This window comes from Heterodontus francisci, chromosome 7 (genome assembly GCF_036365525.1).
Source record: "Heterodontus francisci isolate sHetFra1 chromosome 7, sHetFra1.hap1, whole genome shotgun sequence".
Taxonomy (NCBI): domain Eukaryota; kingdom Metazoa; phylum Chordata; class Chondrichthyes; order Heterodontiformes; family Heterodontidae; genus Heterodontus; species Heterodontus francisci.
The window spans coordinates 68,425,226-68,441,476 of NC_090377.1; the positions used below are offsets into that span (position 1 = coordinate 68,425,226).

The window sequence follows — 16,251 nt, forward strand, 5'->3', positions numbered from 1 at the left end:
ATTTCACTGGTCACTGATGCCCTCTTTGCCAGAGCTGGAGAGTACATTCATTGCATGACAGATGCGACCTTGCAGGGTCAGAGGGCAGTGGGTTTCGCTGCCATTGCTGGATTCCCCCAGGTGCAGGACATTATTGATTGTGCCCAAGTGGCCATCAAGGCACCCAGTGACTGGCCAGTGAGATCCATCAACAGGGAGGGCTTTTACTGCGACCACAAGGAGAGCTTCTTTTGTGTGTGCATTCACTTTCCTGGCAGCTACCATGACTCCTTCATCGTCTGCCAGTCCACGCTACCTCAAATCTTCACTCCAACCCCCAAAGTACAAGGATGGACCCTCGGGGACAAGAGATGGCTACTCACCTCTCTATAGGCGCCCCAGACAGAGACACAGAGGCCATACAACCAATGCCACCTGCTGCTTAGGGCAACCGTTGAGCAGAGCATTGGACTTCCGGAGATGTGCTTCCAGCGCCCTCCAAAACCCTCCTGCAAGGGTCTCGGTCATTGTGGTGATTTGTTGCATTCTCCATAATATGGTCCTCCAGAGAAGTGTGGCCCTTGAGGAAGGTGAGGCCCTGTAAGGAGACTGCTCATTGGGGGAGGAGCAGGAGGTGAGAGAGGAGGAAGTGGAGGTGGAAAGAGATGACACTGAATAGAGAGGTGCCCTGGCTGCGCAATGAGGTGGCCAGGCATGGCTAGGGGCACCAAGGCCTTGTGAGGATGCCATGAATGTCAGGGACCCAGGTTGAGGGGCATTGCATAGAAGGGAGTCTGAGATATCTGTGCTAATACATGCATGGAAGATGCAGCCTGGAACATCTAGTTACTTACCGCCAATGAAAGAAGCACATCTACCCAGAGGCTTTGCCCTCATTATCTCTTTCACTACCTCATACCTCTTTTCCCATCATAGCAGCAATATAAGGAATCCCAGACATGTGGCTTAAAGTGTCATCATATATACAGTGCAAATAGAGGAAAACAGTAGAAAGAGACAGTAAGAAGATACTCCAGTAACCCAATTACTGCTCCGCACAACACAGTGGCCGCCTTCTGCCACCCTCCAGGAAGAGGACCTCCCTACTCTCCCTCACCGCCTGCAACATTAGATCCAGGTCAACATTAATGAAGCGATGGGCAGCCCTGTGCTGGGTACAGGGCCTCCAGCCTTCCTGTGACATCTCATTTCCCTCCTCTGGTGCTGTGGAAGGCTTTGGCACAATTAGCAGATCTCTCCCTTAGGACAACCAGCAGCCTCGGTGATGGCTGCTCTGAGGAGTCTAATACAATCTCACACTTCATCTGACTCATCTCTGTTCACATCCCTACTGGCTATAATTGGACAGGGAACCAGCTTAGGAATCAGTTAAGGGCTTACTCCCATAAAAAGCTTAACTTTACTCAGTTTTCCACCAGAGGTGGGTTTCTGACCCGAAAACAAACCCAGCTCCTGTTTCCTGCCTACTTGGCAAAAATTCAGCCCCAAATATCATAGTTCTGCCCACTTATTTAGTATGTCCACATCCCTTTGTAACTCCCTGCTCCCATCCATACAGCTTACTATGCCTCCTAACTTAAGTTTCATTGGAAAGCTTGGATATATAACTCTCTATTCCTGCATAAACTAAATGGCTTAGTTGCAGCTTTATCTTCTAAATACATTGCACAAGAGTTTGGTGTCAAAATAACAGCAACACCAATGACACTCACCACTATTGGTAAGTGGAATGATAAGTTCAGGTGGGAGCAAATGAAAATCCCAAAGTTGCTGTCCAAGTTACGCCGCTCCGTTAGCTTCGCAAAAATATCATCTTGTCCTTAGCCTTCCCTTTTTTTAGGACCTTGCTGTATTTTCCCATTAAACTTGCCACAGAAAGTTAAGTCTTGTCATTGGAAATGTAAGTTGGGGCCTGGCCATTCAAGTTTAAGTGAAATTTTAACAATGTGATAATTGTTAATGACTCTCAATTAACCTCTTTGGAATCGAAAATTAACTAATATCAGTGTGAAGTCTCATCCTTCAGGCTTTGAATCTTTCAGAATTGTTTTTCTTTTCCCTTCTGTGTGTTTTTCACTCTCTCGCAATCCAGTTTTTCTATTCCTCTTTATTTCTCTTTCTGTACCTGATTTGACATTGAATTCACCCCCTTTAATTCACCCTTGTTTTCATTCCTTCTGCTGTCGATTTCCCAATCCTTAAATCTCATTGGTTAAGGAGATACCCTGTTGGTTGCCTTGTTTACTCAGGTCCCAGAGGCCCTGTTTCCCACACTGCACTATTATCAGCTCGGACTTCCAGCAAGTTTGTGGTCAAACATTTTTTTTTGAACTGAAAGGGTGCAGGAACATGTCTAATCAACAACGGATGCCATTAGATGCTTTGCTACAGCAAATTCCAGTCCATACATATTAACGGTCTCGCAAATTGAAACTTACAAAATTGCAACATGTATTTATTCTTCTGATCATTGGCCCAGATTTTGCATTAAGATAATGGTGAGAATCAGCGCTTACTGTTATTAAATTGTAAATTGGACAGCAACTTCCAGCATGTGCACATGGCAGGAAATTATTGTCTGATTTACCCTGCTCCTCCAGAAGCTTCACTACAGCAGTATCCCACTGAGAAACTAGGCATTGAAACACATGTAACAGTGTGAAGTTGCTGTGCATTACATGATAGATGCCCATTAAGCTTGCCAGAAAAAGTTGTGTCTTGTTCATTCCAGTGTAAGTAAATTTTTAACGGCATGACTAGTCTTTACTTTTACAAGTGAGGAGTTCCATTCCATCAGCTTTAAATTATTGGAGATTTAAAAAAGAAAAAACATTCAAATAGTACATGTTTAATTTTCTTTCTGTCTCTCTCAATCCCATCTTTCTTTCCCTCTCTTCATTTTGCTTTCTACACTTGCTTTGGTATTGAATTTGGCACTTCCTAGTTCTGACTCTGCGTGCCGTAGTGAGGATTCTTCAATCTAATTGGTTAAGTAGGTGCACAGTTGCTTCCCCTGTTCATACAGACCCCATAGAGGGTGTTGCACCAAATTGACTTTCTAATCACAGTAAGTACCAGTGCAAAAGCTCAAAAAGTTCGTAGCAAGTATAAGGTAATGAACAGCTGGCACCATTCATTTATTGTTAACCAGAAAATCCAGCCCTATGAACATTGTGGCCTTTTGAGCAGTAAAATGGAACATAAGGCACTTCTGAGGATGCCAGAAGAGTATTATTTATGACATTGTCCAAGTAATGTTGCATTTCTATTTGAACAAAATTAATAAGAATCAAAGTTACACAATAGATTTTATTTCTATGATAATGCCAATCATGTTTGTTCTGTTCTTAGAATATCCTGGTCCTTCCATAATATGTTCATCTTTATTACAGCACTGCAATCTCCAATTGAATACATGAAAAGAGAAAGTGGTAGCCACTCCTTAGTCAAAACACAAGCAAGTCGGATACCCCAGCCCAAGATCAGAGCCCTCTCCTCTTCCCAGGTGGGCTCTGAAAAGCCTCCGAAATCATCGGCTCACAATCCATCACTACCAGCGTTAAAGCTATCTACCTCCAATGGCACTACAAGCTTCGATGATGAGCAGCAGTATGGAGACAATTATGAGCAAATCAAGGTACCTACACAAGAAGGTCCTTCAAACTAGTTCAATAATAAATGACTAACCAGAAGAGCTAAACCGGCACATCAATAGCTCAAGTTGCTCGGGTTCTTAACTTCCAAAACATTCTTTATTTATTCATTCATGGGATGTGGGCATCGCAAGCTAGGCAGCATTTATTGCCCATCCCTAATTGCCCTTGAGAAGGTGGTGAGTTGCCTCCTTGAACCGCTGCAGTCCATTTGAGGTAGGTACACCCACAGTGCTGTTAGGAAGGGAGTTCCAGGATTTTGACCCGGCGACACTGAAGGAATGGGCAATATAGTTCCAAGTTAGAATGGTGTGTGGCTTGGAGGGGAACTTGCAGATGGTGGTGTTCCTATGCATTTGCTGCCCTTGTCCTTCTAGTTGGTAGAGGTCGACATGTTGAAGATTTCCCAATGCTGCTGCCTATTCAGCCATTCCAACAAACTAATCATTAGACTAATAATCTGAGGTAAAGACAGTATTTCCAACAAATGATCAAACATTCATAACATCTATTTCTAGTGGGCCATAAATGGTAGATGAATGTAATTTGTGCAACAAAATTTATACAGGTAATTATATAACACATGCATAACGTCACCAAATAAGACTATCAAGACTATTGCATACTTGCTCAACTTCATCCATCTAAGATGGGCAATCTTTGCAAGTCACAATCCATATCATCTTGCCTCCAGACAGTTCTTCCTGTAGATGAAATTAACTTTGGAGAGGAATCAAAATATATGAAAATCGTTTACCAGTGAGGTTTCTTACTATTTCACCAGCCTTTAATTGTTAACAAATATTATGTATTTGCCTTACTGCATTGTTGACTGGATTCAATAATGACCTATTTTGTCAATAATGTACTTGTTCAATTAAAAACATCTGGCCTGAGTCATTCAATGGGTTTAACTATGTTCAGAAAAAGAGTAATTTTACCTTCAACATTTTTAGCATTGAACCAAACCAAACCCCTTACAAGGGAAGCAGCCCCATGCTCCTGTAGTCATCCTTCATGTGTAACTATTTTTATGTGACCAAGCAAATTGACGAATGTCTTCTAACACCAAGACATTAGGGCTACTAAGATATTAGTGGCTGAATTGTCAGCACGTTCATGGTGTAGAAATGGCGGGATTTTTTATGAGCAAAGTACTTCCGCCCCTTTTGTGCCTTTAAAATCCTCCCCCCAAATTTCTCTTTTTTCCACCCTTCCTGCAATTTACCCATTGAGTCCTCACAGGCCTCACTTGTATATGGCTGACTGAGCCAGTGGCACAGCAATTGAGAGTTTCCTGGTTTTACATTGATACGCTGATTTCCATGATTGCTTTGGTCATTTGGACTGTGATCTATGAGGTGCAACGCTGTCACAGGAGATTGAAGTGTCTAGAAACATTATGCAGTAATTTCTGCAGTTTAGTAATGCTTTTTCAACCTTTTTTTTGCATTTTTTTAAAGAAAGACCTACATTTGCCTTTCACTGCCCCTCTCGGTGTCAGTCAACCCAATGGAAGAATTTTGTACCTCCAGCTGCAGTCAGGGCACCTGAAGAGCAGGTACAGCTTTCTCTATGGGCATACCACTCTATTCCATTATCATTGAAGAGGACAGGGAGCACCACAGGATGAAGCGAAGAACAATCAGCAGCATTGACTGCAAGATATTATAGCACTTGTCTTCACTGAAGTCGTCTCTTCTGTGGAGCACAGTTTATCTTTGACAACACCACCTTACCTCCTTCGCCTTCACTTTCAAATAAAGAGACATTCCATCAAACTATTATTCTTGCTACCACATCACAACAGCCCTCTTTCCCCCTACAGGACTGTGCCAATCATCATCAGTGAAGACATCAGCACCGCACTGTCCTGTATGACATTGACCTCCATTAATAACAAAGTGTCATGTCAGTGCATGTTCCATTTTATTACAATAAATTACAAAGTGCACACAATCTACCTACATCATGTTTCCCATGGGTGGTTATATGTGCATTTTATAATCTAATTTCGTGCTTCTTCCAGGTGCCGCCTAAGAACTAGGATTGCTGTAGTTAGTTGGCTGCATATGCTCTGCAAAAGGCTCATGGACTGAGAGAAACCTTGCCTTGTGGCAGTTTGTTTCTGGCAGGGTGCTACTCCCAGCTGCAGATATGGACCTTGCTCCTAGAGAGCCTACCTTCCATGTTCCCTGGCATAGTGATCTAAGGTGCAAAGCTGGAAGGCTGGCACATGCTGCAGAGTTGGACACCAGTCAGTGCCTTGGGCCTGTAGTCCTAACAAACAGCAGTGTTTGTCTAGTAGACTCCAGCAAGTGCCTTGGACCTGTGGTCCGAATGAAGGCCGGTCTTGTATTAGCTATCAGATCCTGAAAACCATAAGACAAAGCTGCCACGGTGTGGAAGCCATGATTTATGCAGTAATGCATTCTGTCCCTATTGCTCCAGAGCTGCAGTATGTGCTCCTGTGGAGGTATTGGCACCAACTGGTCCCAAGCCACTTCTTAGCAGGGGAAATCTGTTGCAGATTCCAATAAAGATGCCTGAAAGGAAGAAAACGCATTCATGATGTTGCTGCAAAGACTTGAGAGTCACAGCTATCAGTTGTCACACATTGCCAGAAATTGACCTCAGAGCCTGCATGTAGGTATGATATTTCTCCAACATTTTTCTTCTCCTCAAGTGCCACTCATAAATTGAGGAATCCCATGACTTGAAGGCAGCCTTTTTCCTCAGCCTTCAATGGGAAGGTGGCATATCCTCACCCACTTCCTCCTCTCCTCCTCCAGCTCCGTCATGCTCTGTGAATCATTAGTTGCCACATCCTTGCTGCCACGTTCTAATTATTTCTGGGTGACACCTTTGAGCTGGTGCCTTGGAGAGAGGAAGCAAGTGTGAAGCAGATATTGACTTCTGGGGGGCAGGGCAGAGAAAGCTTGGACAGGATTTTTTTTTTTATTCATTCATGGGATGTAGGCGTCACTGGCCAGGCCAGCATTTATTGCCCATCCCTAATTTCCCTTGAGAAGGTGGTGGTGAGCTGCCTTCTTGAACCGCTGCAGTCCATTTGGGGTAGGTATACCCACAGTGCTGTTAGGGAGGGAGTTCCAGGATTTTGACCCAGCGACAGTGAAGGAACGGCGCTATAGTTCCAAGTCAGGATGGTGTGTGACTTGGAGGGGAACTTGCAGGTGGTGGTGTTCCCATGTATTTGCTGCCCTTGTCCTTCTAGTTGTTAGAGGTCACGGGTTTGGAAGGTGCTGTCTGAGGAGCCTTGGTGCATTGCTGCAGTGCATCTTGTAGATGGTACACACTGCTGCCACTGTGCGTTGGTGGTGGAGGATGAAGCAGCTGGAAGGCCTGGTCTTCATCATCCTCTTCCAGATCATTATTTTCTTCCTCCTCCACCTATATGTTACTGTGGTAGATCAGCAGGAAAGGTGGGTAAAAGGTAAGAATGGATGAGCAATTACCCCTTCAGAATTAAGGGGACCGAAAAAGTGGTTGAAAAGTCATTACAGTGGATACAGTATAAAATTGATCAATTTAAACTAAAATCTTAGTACCCAAATCTACCTACAACAGGATGAAGCAGCTAGAAGTCCTGGTCTTCATCATACTCTTCCAGATCGCCTCCATCTGTATGTATCGGTCGGAAAGGTGGGTAAGAGGTAAGAATTGGTGAGCATTACCCCTTCAGAATTAAGGGGCCCACAAAAGTGTTGAATAGCTCTGTCATGTGATGCTTCAAAAGGATACCTAGGCCACACTTGTACGTGTTCAGTTGCTAACCTTGTGTCTGAAAGATACTGACAACCTTCCCATTTCCCATGGCAAGAGCTGAGTGAGTGCCCACATACTTAGCCTCAAAGGAGGTGAGAGGTAGAGATACCCTTTCTGGTGACCAGGCTTTGGGGGTGAGCCAACTTAAGATTACAAAAACATAGAGTAAATGAGAGTAAAGCTAGCAGTTGAAGAATGTGTGCAAGCAGCACAGTAGAGGTCAAGTAATAGATGTGGGGATATTAGACTATTAAAGTGGAAGATGGGGTTTTTAGGTTGTGCAGACAAGTAATTGGTGTAAGAGGGTTGTGTATATTGTGAGTAAAGTCTTGTGTAATTTTCTTGGATGCAGTCCTGCCCTGCAGCTCTTTGGGTACTGGCAGTGCTTGAGAGTGGTCTTAAGTTAAAAGTATAGTAAGCATATATGGGAATGACGTGGAAGAGTCAAGCACTGTTCCTTTCTTACCTGTTTTTCCTCAGTCTGCTCCAGACGAGTAAACAGCCAGTACAGGCCTCACAGAAGTTTCCAGGAAGTTCTGTTACTTATACCTTTTTTACGTGGGTTTTACACCAATGACTGCACCAATGAGAATGCAAATCAGCAGACCCATGAAACCTGTTTGTAACTGTCTGCAGGCCATGAGCAAGCACACAATTTGAAAAAAGGGAGCAATGGCAGCATAGATCATTTCAGGAAAATTCTCACTCATTCTTCTTTGGGGAATATGAAAAAGAGCTAGAATGACCAGTCCAACTGTTTACATCTGGAGATAATTTTATGATTTGCTAATCTTGTGTTGCACCAAATATTAAGTGATATGTATCAACTGCCAATCAACTGCTTCTCTGTCAGACAGCAACGTTTCTGTAAAAGTTCGTAAAATGCTGACCATTGAAATATGGAATTTATTTTATACTCTATGCATCATTGGTAACATAAAAGGTAGAATAACTTTAGTGATGTACCCTGCTGAAATGGTGCTTGTTTCCACAGGAAAATTAAAGCGATTAACATGGACACCCACAATTAATCCATTAGATATGCAATATAACAAAAAATACAGGTTTTTACATGGTAGATCCTCATAATGTTGAACAACAGAATTTGTAGATAAATTAAATAAATAGTGTTGGCATCACAGGATAGTTAGATGATGCAATTACCTCAATATGCTTGTCTTGGGAATATTTGTCTCTGCATTGTATGTAGTAAAACACTTTATAAGTGGTTTTACTATTTCATTACACAAAAGCACATGAAGGACATGTCCATTGTGCTCTACAATACCACTTCAGTATCACAGATCCAAAGCAAGCTACTGGTAATGCTACTGAGGGTGAAAAGTATTTTATTCCTGTCATTTTGTGAACTGATTTTTAAACCCACTTTCCTGATGATCAACATTAGAAAATCACCATCCTCCTCTAATCTCTGACAGGCTCTCGGAATGTGAATGCAGACAGTGAATTCTAATTGGATACTGTTTGCTTTGCACAGAACAACACTGCTGGATGCAATGGGACCTCTACCATGTTGGTCACTCAAGATTACGTTGCAGTGAAGGAGAATGAGATCTGCGTGTTTCAGGGAGAGTTGGTTCAGGTCCTTGCCATTAACCAACAAAACATGTTCCTGGTGTACCGGCCTGCGAATGAACACTCCCCTGCTGCTGAAGGGTGGATTCCAGGCTTTATCCTGAGTTACACCAGTGACTACTCCACAGAGACTGACGAAGGAAGCATCAAGTAAGTGCCAGGTGGCTGCCCTGGAAGCAGTATGTGGATGTAAAGAAAAAAGATGGCGGGTTTTCCCTCCTGAGTTTATCCACAAGGCTGTTGGAACAAACTTCATAAGTACCCAGTGAATGCTGGATCTTCAACTTAGAGGAGCCATGTCTGGCAGCTCCATTTTTCTGTTAATATTTGTTATACAAGTGACAATTATGCAGTCATGGCATGTTTTACTTTTAACCCTCACTACACTAAAGTGGAAATGACTGGACTGGAAGTATGTTTATGTTGTGTTACTAATATGTTTGTTTTGACTTTTATAATCATTTGGCACCAGGCCCAATGTTGAACTGAGGCCTAACTCCTGCAGATGGAGAGATTTTTGTTGTTGATGGCAATTTGTACAGCATGTAATTTTTTTAATTTTCTTTTTGTTTCCAATTTATTGACAGTATATTGTAAAAAAAAATTCTTCTTTTTGCCAGGACTCCTCCTAATACATTCCTGTACAAAAATATTTTGCACTATTTAATATGCCCATATAAATAAAGTCAGGTTGTGCAATATAGTCAGAATGCTCTTCGTTGTACCTGTAATGTAACTAATAATAAATGTATTTTAAATATGTAAAATAAATCTTGAATATGAGCATGCTTTAATTAAGTAAAATGGCAAAAACTGTTCTGCTAAATTCTAACGTGCAGTGATTAGAGGTGCAACATTTGTACAGACATGTAATTGTTACACCTTAAAGCACTCATTCCCTGAACTGATAATGGTTAGGACTTGCACTCCTCACCCAGATCATATCACATGTGGCCAATAATCAGTATCGCATTTTAATCATTAATTTTGGTGAAACATTCATCTCTTTCTGCCAACACTTTCTGCCATTTTCAATCTTGTATACTTCATAATCTCATAGGATGTTAAATGTGCATTATCACTGACTGTTGAAGAAATTGCAAATGAGAAACTCAGATCCTGTGAGATTATGCGATGTGCAGCAGAGAAGTGGTGCAGATTTCCTAGTCTGGGGAAATGTTTGTTTATGAAATCTGTTGGCTTTTCTGCCAATAGAAATAAGACATCTTGGTTGATTTTGTTTTGAGAGAGTTGTTTTCTCTGGGTTTTTTCTACTGACGGCTGCCAGAGTTTTGCGAGTGAAGGGGATTATTTTTGGCCCCATATCCATCAGAAGCCTAAGATATTCAAGTTATTTGGTGCATTTTTTGGTATAACAGGAAGTCATGTTCTTGGCATACATCACTGCATTTGAGAAAACGTGGAGAAAAGGAAAGCAGTGGGAAAAATGAAGGGAGGTTTGAAAATGATGCTCGTAAATCCAAGGATATTCTGACCAACAAAGCCTCTGTTAATGTGAGTAATGTGAGTCGACATTTAGGAGCTGTGTGTTGATGCTGTAAAGGTCTGGTCACAAGGCATTACTCCTGCAGGATTGCTTGCTTAGATTGCCTGCAACACTTTGCTATTGCAGAAGAATCAAAATGGTTAATGCACACGAGCTATTTCGACAACTTTGTGTTTTCTATTGCCCAAAGTGGTGATTTGAGTGGTTTTATAACCTCTAAATTACAGATTTGTTTTGTTGCAACTGGGTAAGATTAATAGCATTAACCATTCACTAATACAGAGATTGTTATAGCAAAACTAATACTGAACAAAAGCAAAGTACAACTTCTTTACACTGGTAAATAATGTATAAAACTCCACTTCAGTTTCATTGGTCTAAAAAGGTTTCTGAGTAAATGCAAACTTTGTCACTTGACCTTTGAACAACAGCCTACTTCAGCAGCCCACATTAACACTTATCTTTGAACTAACATTATCAGAAACAAGGCCATCAACGTTGGCAGTAATAATGCTGCTGATTTGTTGTCAGTAAATGCACTTCTGTTTATCACAGGTTGCGGGTGTGTCTGGAGTTCTGATAACACCGTGTACCATATTATTTTGCAGAAATTGTGAATAAATTAAAGTTTTTAATAACTTTGTTGTCTGTTATCTTACTGTGTGTAAAGTGTGAACTCACTCAAAGTATTGAACAATGTTCGCTTGGGCAGCTAAAGTTTTTCCAGGTCCATCTGGCTCTTCTAAGAATGAACTTTAGGCCATTTCTAATTTTTCTACAGTAGAATTTCTCTCTTCGTAACTTCTTTAAAGTTGTACAATTTTAAAAAATCATTTAAAATGCATTCCTCTCCCTGCAAAGCAAACTGCAGCCCCCTTCCCCGAACATGCAACCTCCCCCCACATCTCTTGTAACACTGTTCCTGAACAAACAAGGAACTGATTCATAGTGACCCACTAAGTTTGAGCTGTTAGTTTCTTTGTTTTTGGTCAACACTTTTTGTTACTGTCAGGGATTAGGTCAGATTATCTACCATGTGGGAAAATATGAATATCAGCTTTTGGCAACTTGAGTACAGTGTCATAAGGGGTTCAGTGCATTGTTCCATGCTTCTGCATATTATTCTAAATTCCTATTGCTAAATTGTGTGTTGCAGAATTTGAGAAAGTGTAGAGCTAGAGTAAACTTTCTCATAAACTGCAACTCTTGAATAGATGCATTTTAATGTAGTGTTGTTGCAAGTCTGTTGTGACTCTTAAAGGGGTTAATGATTTCAATCACCGATGTGCTAGGCATAGTTTTGGTCAAGAATTGCATTTCAAACTGATGAAGTAATCGACCACTCTACTAATTCTAACTTTGCTCTTCTTTCCCTCATGCTGCACTAAAGGAGTCTAACAGTTCTGAGGAATCCGAATGTGATGATCTTGACCCTAAAACTAGCATGGAGGTAGTAACAACTGTTTTGCATATGATATTCAAATGAGTCTGCCGATTAAGTGTCAGTGATCAAAGGACAATGATGATCAAGCCACAATTTTCTTCTTTAAGTTGGAGGCTTTTGTCATTGACTTTCATTTTTTGCTTGTAGGAGTATGAGTTGCTATAAAGAATTGTGAAATCCTCAGTGGTGCACTGTTGATTTCTGCCAGACCAATAGATAAGAAAGACACTGAAAGGAGATAATGTGCTTGGCCTTTTCGATGAAGTAAGGATAAAAGGGAAATGATTGGGTTTCCACCACCTCCAATTACACTTTAGCCTGCCGCCCACCAACTGGCCACAGTACATCACTGACAGAGACTCTGTACATATCTGATGTTGTACGTTAGTTTTCTCAGTTGGAGAGAAGATGGATAGTATTGCTTATCCACCCTCTTTGTCAAAGAGCACTCTGCTCAGGCGGCTATTATTAAAGAACAGTAGTTCAGTAGTATATGTTTTAACAATGCCACAAGTCTCAATCCGATTACAAACTGTGCTGTTATTGTCTTAGGGAAGAATGCAAGACAAATGGTTAACTTTGCAACTACTTTTGACATGAGTATATTTCAGCTAGCTGTCTAGGTTAATGCTAATGTAATATTGCAACCTTACCTACATAAGTGTTTTAATTACATTTATTAAAAACCACCAGTTTGTTATTAAAATTACCTTAAAAATTGTGACATTTTGTCCTGGAAAAGGGAAAATATATGTAAGCAGCAGTACTGATATTCTTATTTTAGTGCAAAAATAATGATTTTGTTAAAAACTGTTAAAACTAAACAATATTACACCATTCTAAATAATATTTGCTTCCTTAGCTCTGCCCATGACACCCTCATTCCACTTCCCCCTCACCCCACCCCCACCAAGACTTTTGTGGTCTCCCACTTTACCACCCCATTGATGTAAATTCCATTTCCACACACTCAAGATCGAAAACCTCAGCCTCACTCACAATTGGTACAGGTCTGACCTGATTATTTGGCATGACAGCTCAAAAGAATAGCATGGCCGAGAAATTGGATCGTGCCTGAGTTAGGGCATGATTCCAGTCCAGTGCATACAGATAATTAGGACATTAGCAGGGCCATGGCAAATTGGCACCCCAGGCATCACTTGAATAATACTGGTGAGCTGTGGGCACCATTTGTAGCCCCAGAGGCAGCTCACAGGCACACTCACTGATTGGAGGGGGAGCAAGATCAACCAGCTCGAATGCAGGCTAAGGGGATCAGGAAGGTGTATAAATAACTTTAAACTTTTGGATGGAAGCTTCCAGTATTTCCTTTAAGGATAAGAAATGCTGGAACCACTCAGCAGGTCTGGTAGCATTTGTGAAAAGAGAAGCAGAGTTAACGTTTCGGGTCAGTGACCCTTCTTCGGAACTGACAAAGATTAGAAAAGTCACAGGTTATAAGCAAGTGAGGTGGGGGTGGGGCAAGAGATAAAAAAGGAGGTGTAGATTGGACCAGGCCACATAGCTGACCAAAAGGTCATGGAGCAAAGGCAAACAATATGTTAATGGTGTGTTGAAAGACAAAGCATTAGTACAGATTAGGTGTTAATGCACTGAATATTGAACAGCAGCAAGTGCAAACATGAGAAAAAAACAGTGGGTAAGCAAACTGAACAAACTAAGATGAAATGAAATAAATGCAAAAAAAAGATTGTAAAAAATGTAAAAAAGAATGTTAAAAAAAAGGAAGAAAAAACAACTAAAAATGAAAGTAAAATGGGGGGCTGTCATGCTCTGAAATTATTGAACTCAATGTTCAGTCCGGCAGGCTGTAGTGTGCCTAATCGGTAGATGAGATGCTGTTCCTCGAGCTTGCGTTGATGTTCACTGGAACACTGCAGCAATCCCAGGACAGAGATGTGAGCATGAGAGCAGGGGGGAGTGTTGAAATGGCAAGCAACCGGAAGCTCGGGGTCCTGCTTGCGGACTGAGCGGAGATGTTCCGCAAAGCGGTCACCCAGTCTGCGCTTGGTCTCCCCAATGTAGAGGAGACCACACTGTGAGCAGCGAATACAGTATACTACATTGAAAGAAGTACAAGTAAATCACTGCTTCACCTGAAAGGAGTGTTTGGGGCCTGGGATAGTGAGGAGAGAGGAGGTAAATGGGCAGGTATTACACCGCCTGCGATTGCAGGGGAAGGTGCCATGGGATGGGGACCAGGGTGTCGCGGAGGGAACGATCCCTTCGGAATGCTGACAGGGGAAGGGAGGGGAAGATGCGACTGGTAGTGGCATCACGCTGGAGGTGACGGAAATGGCGGAGGATGATCCTTTGGATATGGAGGCTGATGGGGTGGAGAGTGAGGACAAGGGGAACCCTGTCACGGTTCTGGGAGGGAGGGGAAGGGGTGAGGGTAGAGGTGCAGGGAATGGGCCGGACACGGTTGAGGGCCCTGTCAACCACAGTGGGGAGAAATCCTCGGTTGAGGAAAAAGGAGGTCATATCAGAAGCACAGTCATGGAAGGTAGCATCATCAGAGCAGATGCGTCAGAGACGGAGAAACTGGGAGAATGGAATGGAGTCCTTACAGAAGGTAGGGTGTGAAGAAGTGTAGTCGAGGTAGCTGTGGGAGTCGGTGGGCTTATAATGGATATTAGTAGACAACCTATCCCCAGAGATGGAGACAGAGAAGTCGAGGAAGGGAAGGGAAGTGTCAGAGATGGACCATGTAAAGGTGAGAGAAGGGTGGAAATTGGAAGCAAGGTTGATAAAGTTTTCCAGTTCGGGGCAGGAGCAGGAAACGGCACCGATACAGTCATCAATGTACCGGAAAAAGAGTTGGGGGAGGGGGCCTGAGTAGGACTGGAACAAAGAATGCTCGACATATCCCACAAAAAGACAGGCATAACTAGGACCCATGCGGGTACCCATAGCGACACCTTTTACTTGAAGGAAGTGCGTGGAGTTGAAGGAGAAGTTGTTCAATGTGAGAAAAAGTTCAGCCAGGCGGAGGAGGGTGGTGGTGGATGGGGACTGATGGGAACAGAGGCCCAACCAGTCGGACTGAACATTGAGTTCAATAATTTCAGAGCATGACAGCCCCCCATTTTACTTTCATTTTTAGTTATTTTTTCTTTTTTTTTACATTCTTTTTTACATTTTTTACAATCTTTTTTTTGCATTTATTTCATTTCATCTTAGTTTGTTCAGTTTGCTTACCCACTGTTTTTTTCTCAGGTTTGCACTTGCTGCTGTTCAATATTCAGTGCATTAACACCTAATCTGTACTAATGCTTTGTCTTTCAACACACCATTAACATATTGTTTGCCTTTGCTCCATGATCTTTTGGTCAGCTATGTGGTCTGGTCCAATCTACACCTCCTTTGTTATCTCTTGCCCCACCCCCACCTCACTTGCTTATAACCTGTGACTTTTCTAATATTTGTCAGTTCCAAAGAAGGGTCACTGACCCAAAACGTCAACTCTGCTCTTTTCACAGATGCTGCCTGACCTGCTGAGTGGTTCCAGCATTTCTTGTTTTTATTTCAGATTTCCAGCGTCCGCAGTATTTTGCTTTTATTTCCTTTAAGGATTCCTGATTTGGTTGCTGAGCACCTGAAGAAACTGACTATGGCACACACGGCATATAGTGGAGTCATTTGCAATCCAAATTGGCAAAGGGGTCTGAAGCTGACATTACACCCTCAATTTGCTTCTCCAATGGACCCTATGGCAGTTTTAAGCTCAAACCTTTGACACCTATTGAGTTTCCTTAACCAGTATAGCAGATGGTGTACTTCCAGTGCAATATGAAAGCACGCATGCCATTTTGGACTGTTAAGCCATTTTAGGTTTTAGACCTAAGTGTTTTCTCCGTGGCAAAACTCTTCAACCCCAGGATCATCCTGGCAGCTGAGGACAATTCCAGCCTTTTCTTAATGACATGTGCTATAAATTAATGTCTAACCACTTCCTCACTCAACTTCTGAATGCTCAACTAGTCTTTGTCCCAATATTTGTCAACATCCTAATAGGTTCCTGTTGCTCAACTGCTGTACTCTTGCCACTCAAAACTATCATTACCCCTTCCTCTTGCCCCCTTTCCCCTGTCATTTCCCATATCCAATCTCCTTTACATCTTCAAGGTCTTTAAATACATTGCTGTCTCCCCAACTCCATGCCCACCTTTTCCAAAATGGCCTCTTTGAATTTATACAATTGCTTCCATCCTGTCCACAGCATCAAAACTGTCCTTATAAAA

The 16,251-nt window shown here is 42.1% G+C and overlaps 1 protein-coding gene across 9 annotated transcripts in view; it reads left to right on the forward strand.

Annotated features, from left to right (window-relative positions):
- kalrna (kalirin RhoGEF kinase a) overlaps nucleotides 1-16,251 on the forward strand; it is a 980,827-nt gene that overhangs the window by 890,431 nt on the left and 74,145 nt on the right. For 6 of the 9 annotated variants that reach the window (XM_068035333.1, XM_068035338.1, XM_068035339.1 and 3 more), the window contains 2 exons: nucleotides 3,393-3,637; nucleotides 11,933-11,992. In XM_068035333.1, the coding sequence (XP_067891434.1) occupies nucleotides 3,393-3,637; nucleotides 11,933-11,992 (305 nt within the window). Of the gene's footprint in view, nucleotides 1-3,392; nucleotides 3,638-8,878; nucleotides 11,181-11,932; nucleotides 11,993-16,251 lie in introns of those variants that run through there. The other 3 variants (XM_068035343.1, XM_068035341.1, XM_068035340.1) reach the window with 3 other exon arrangements.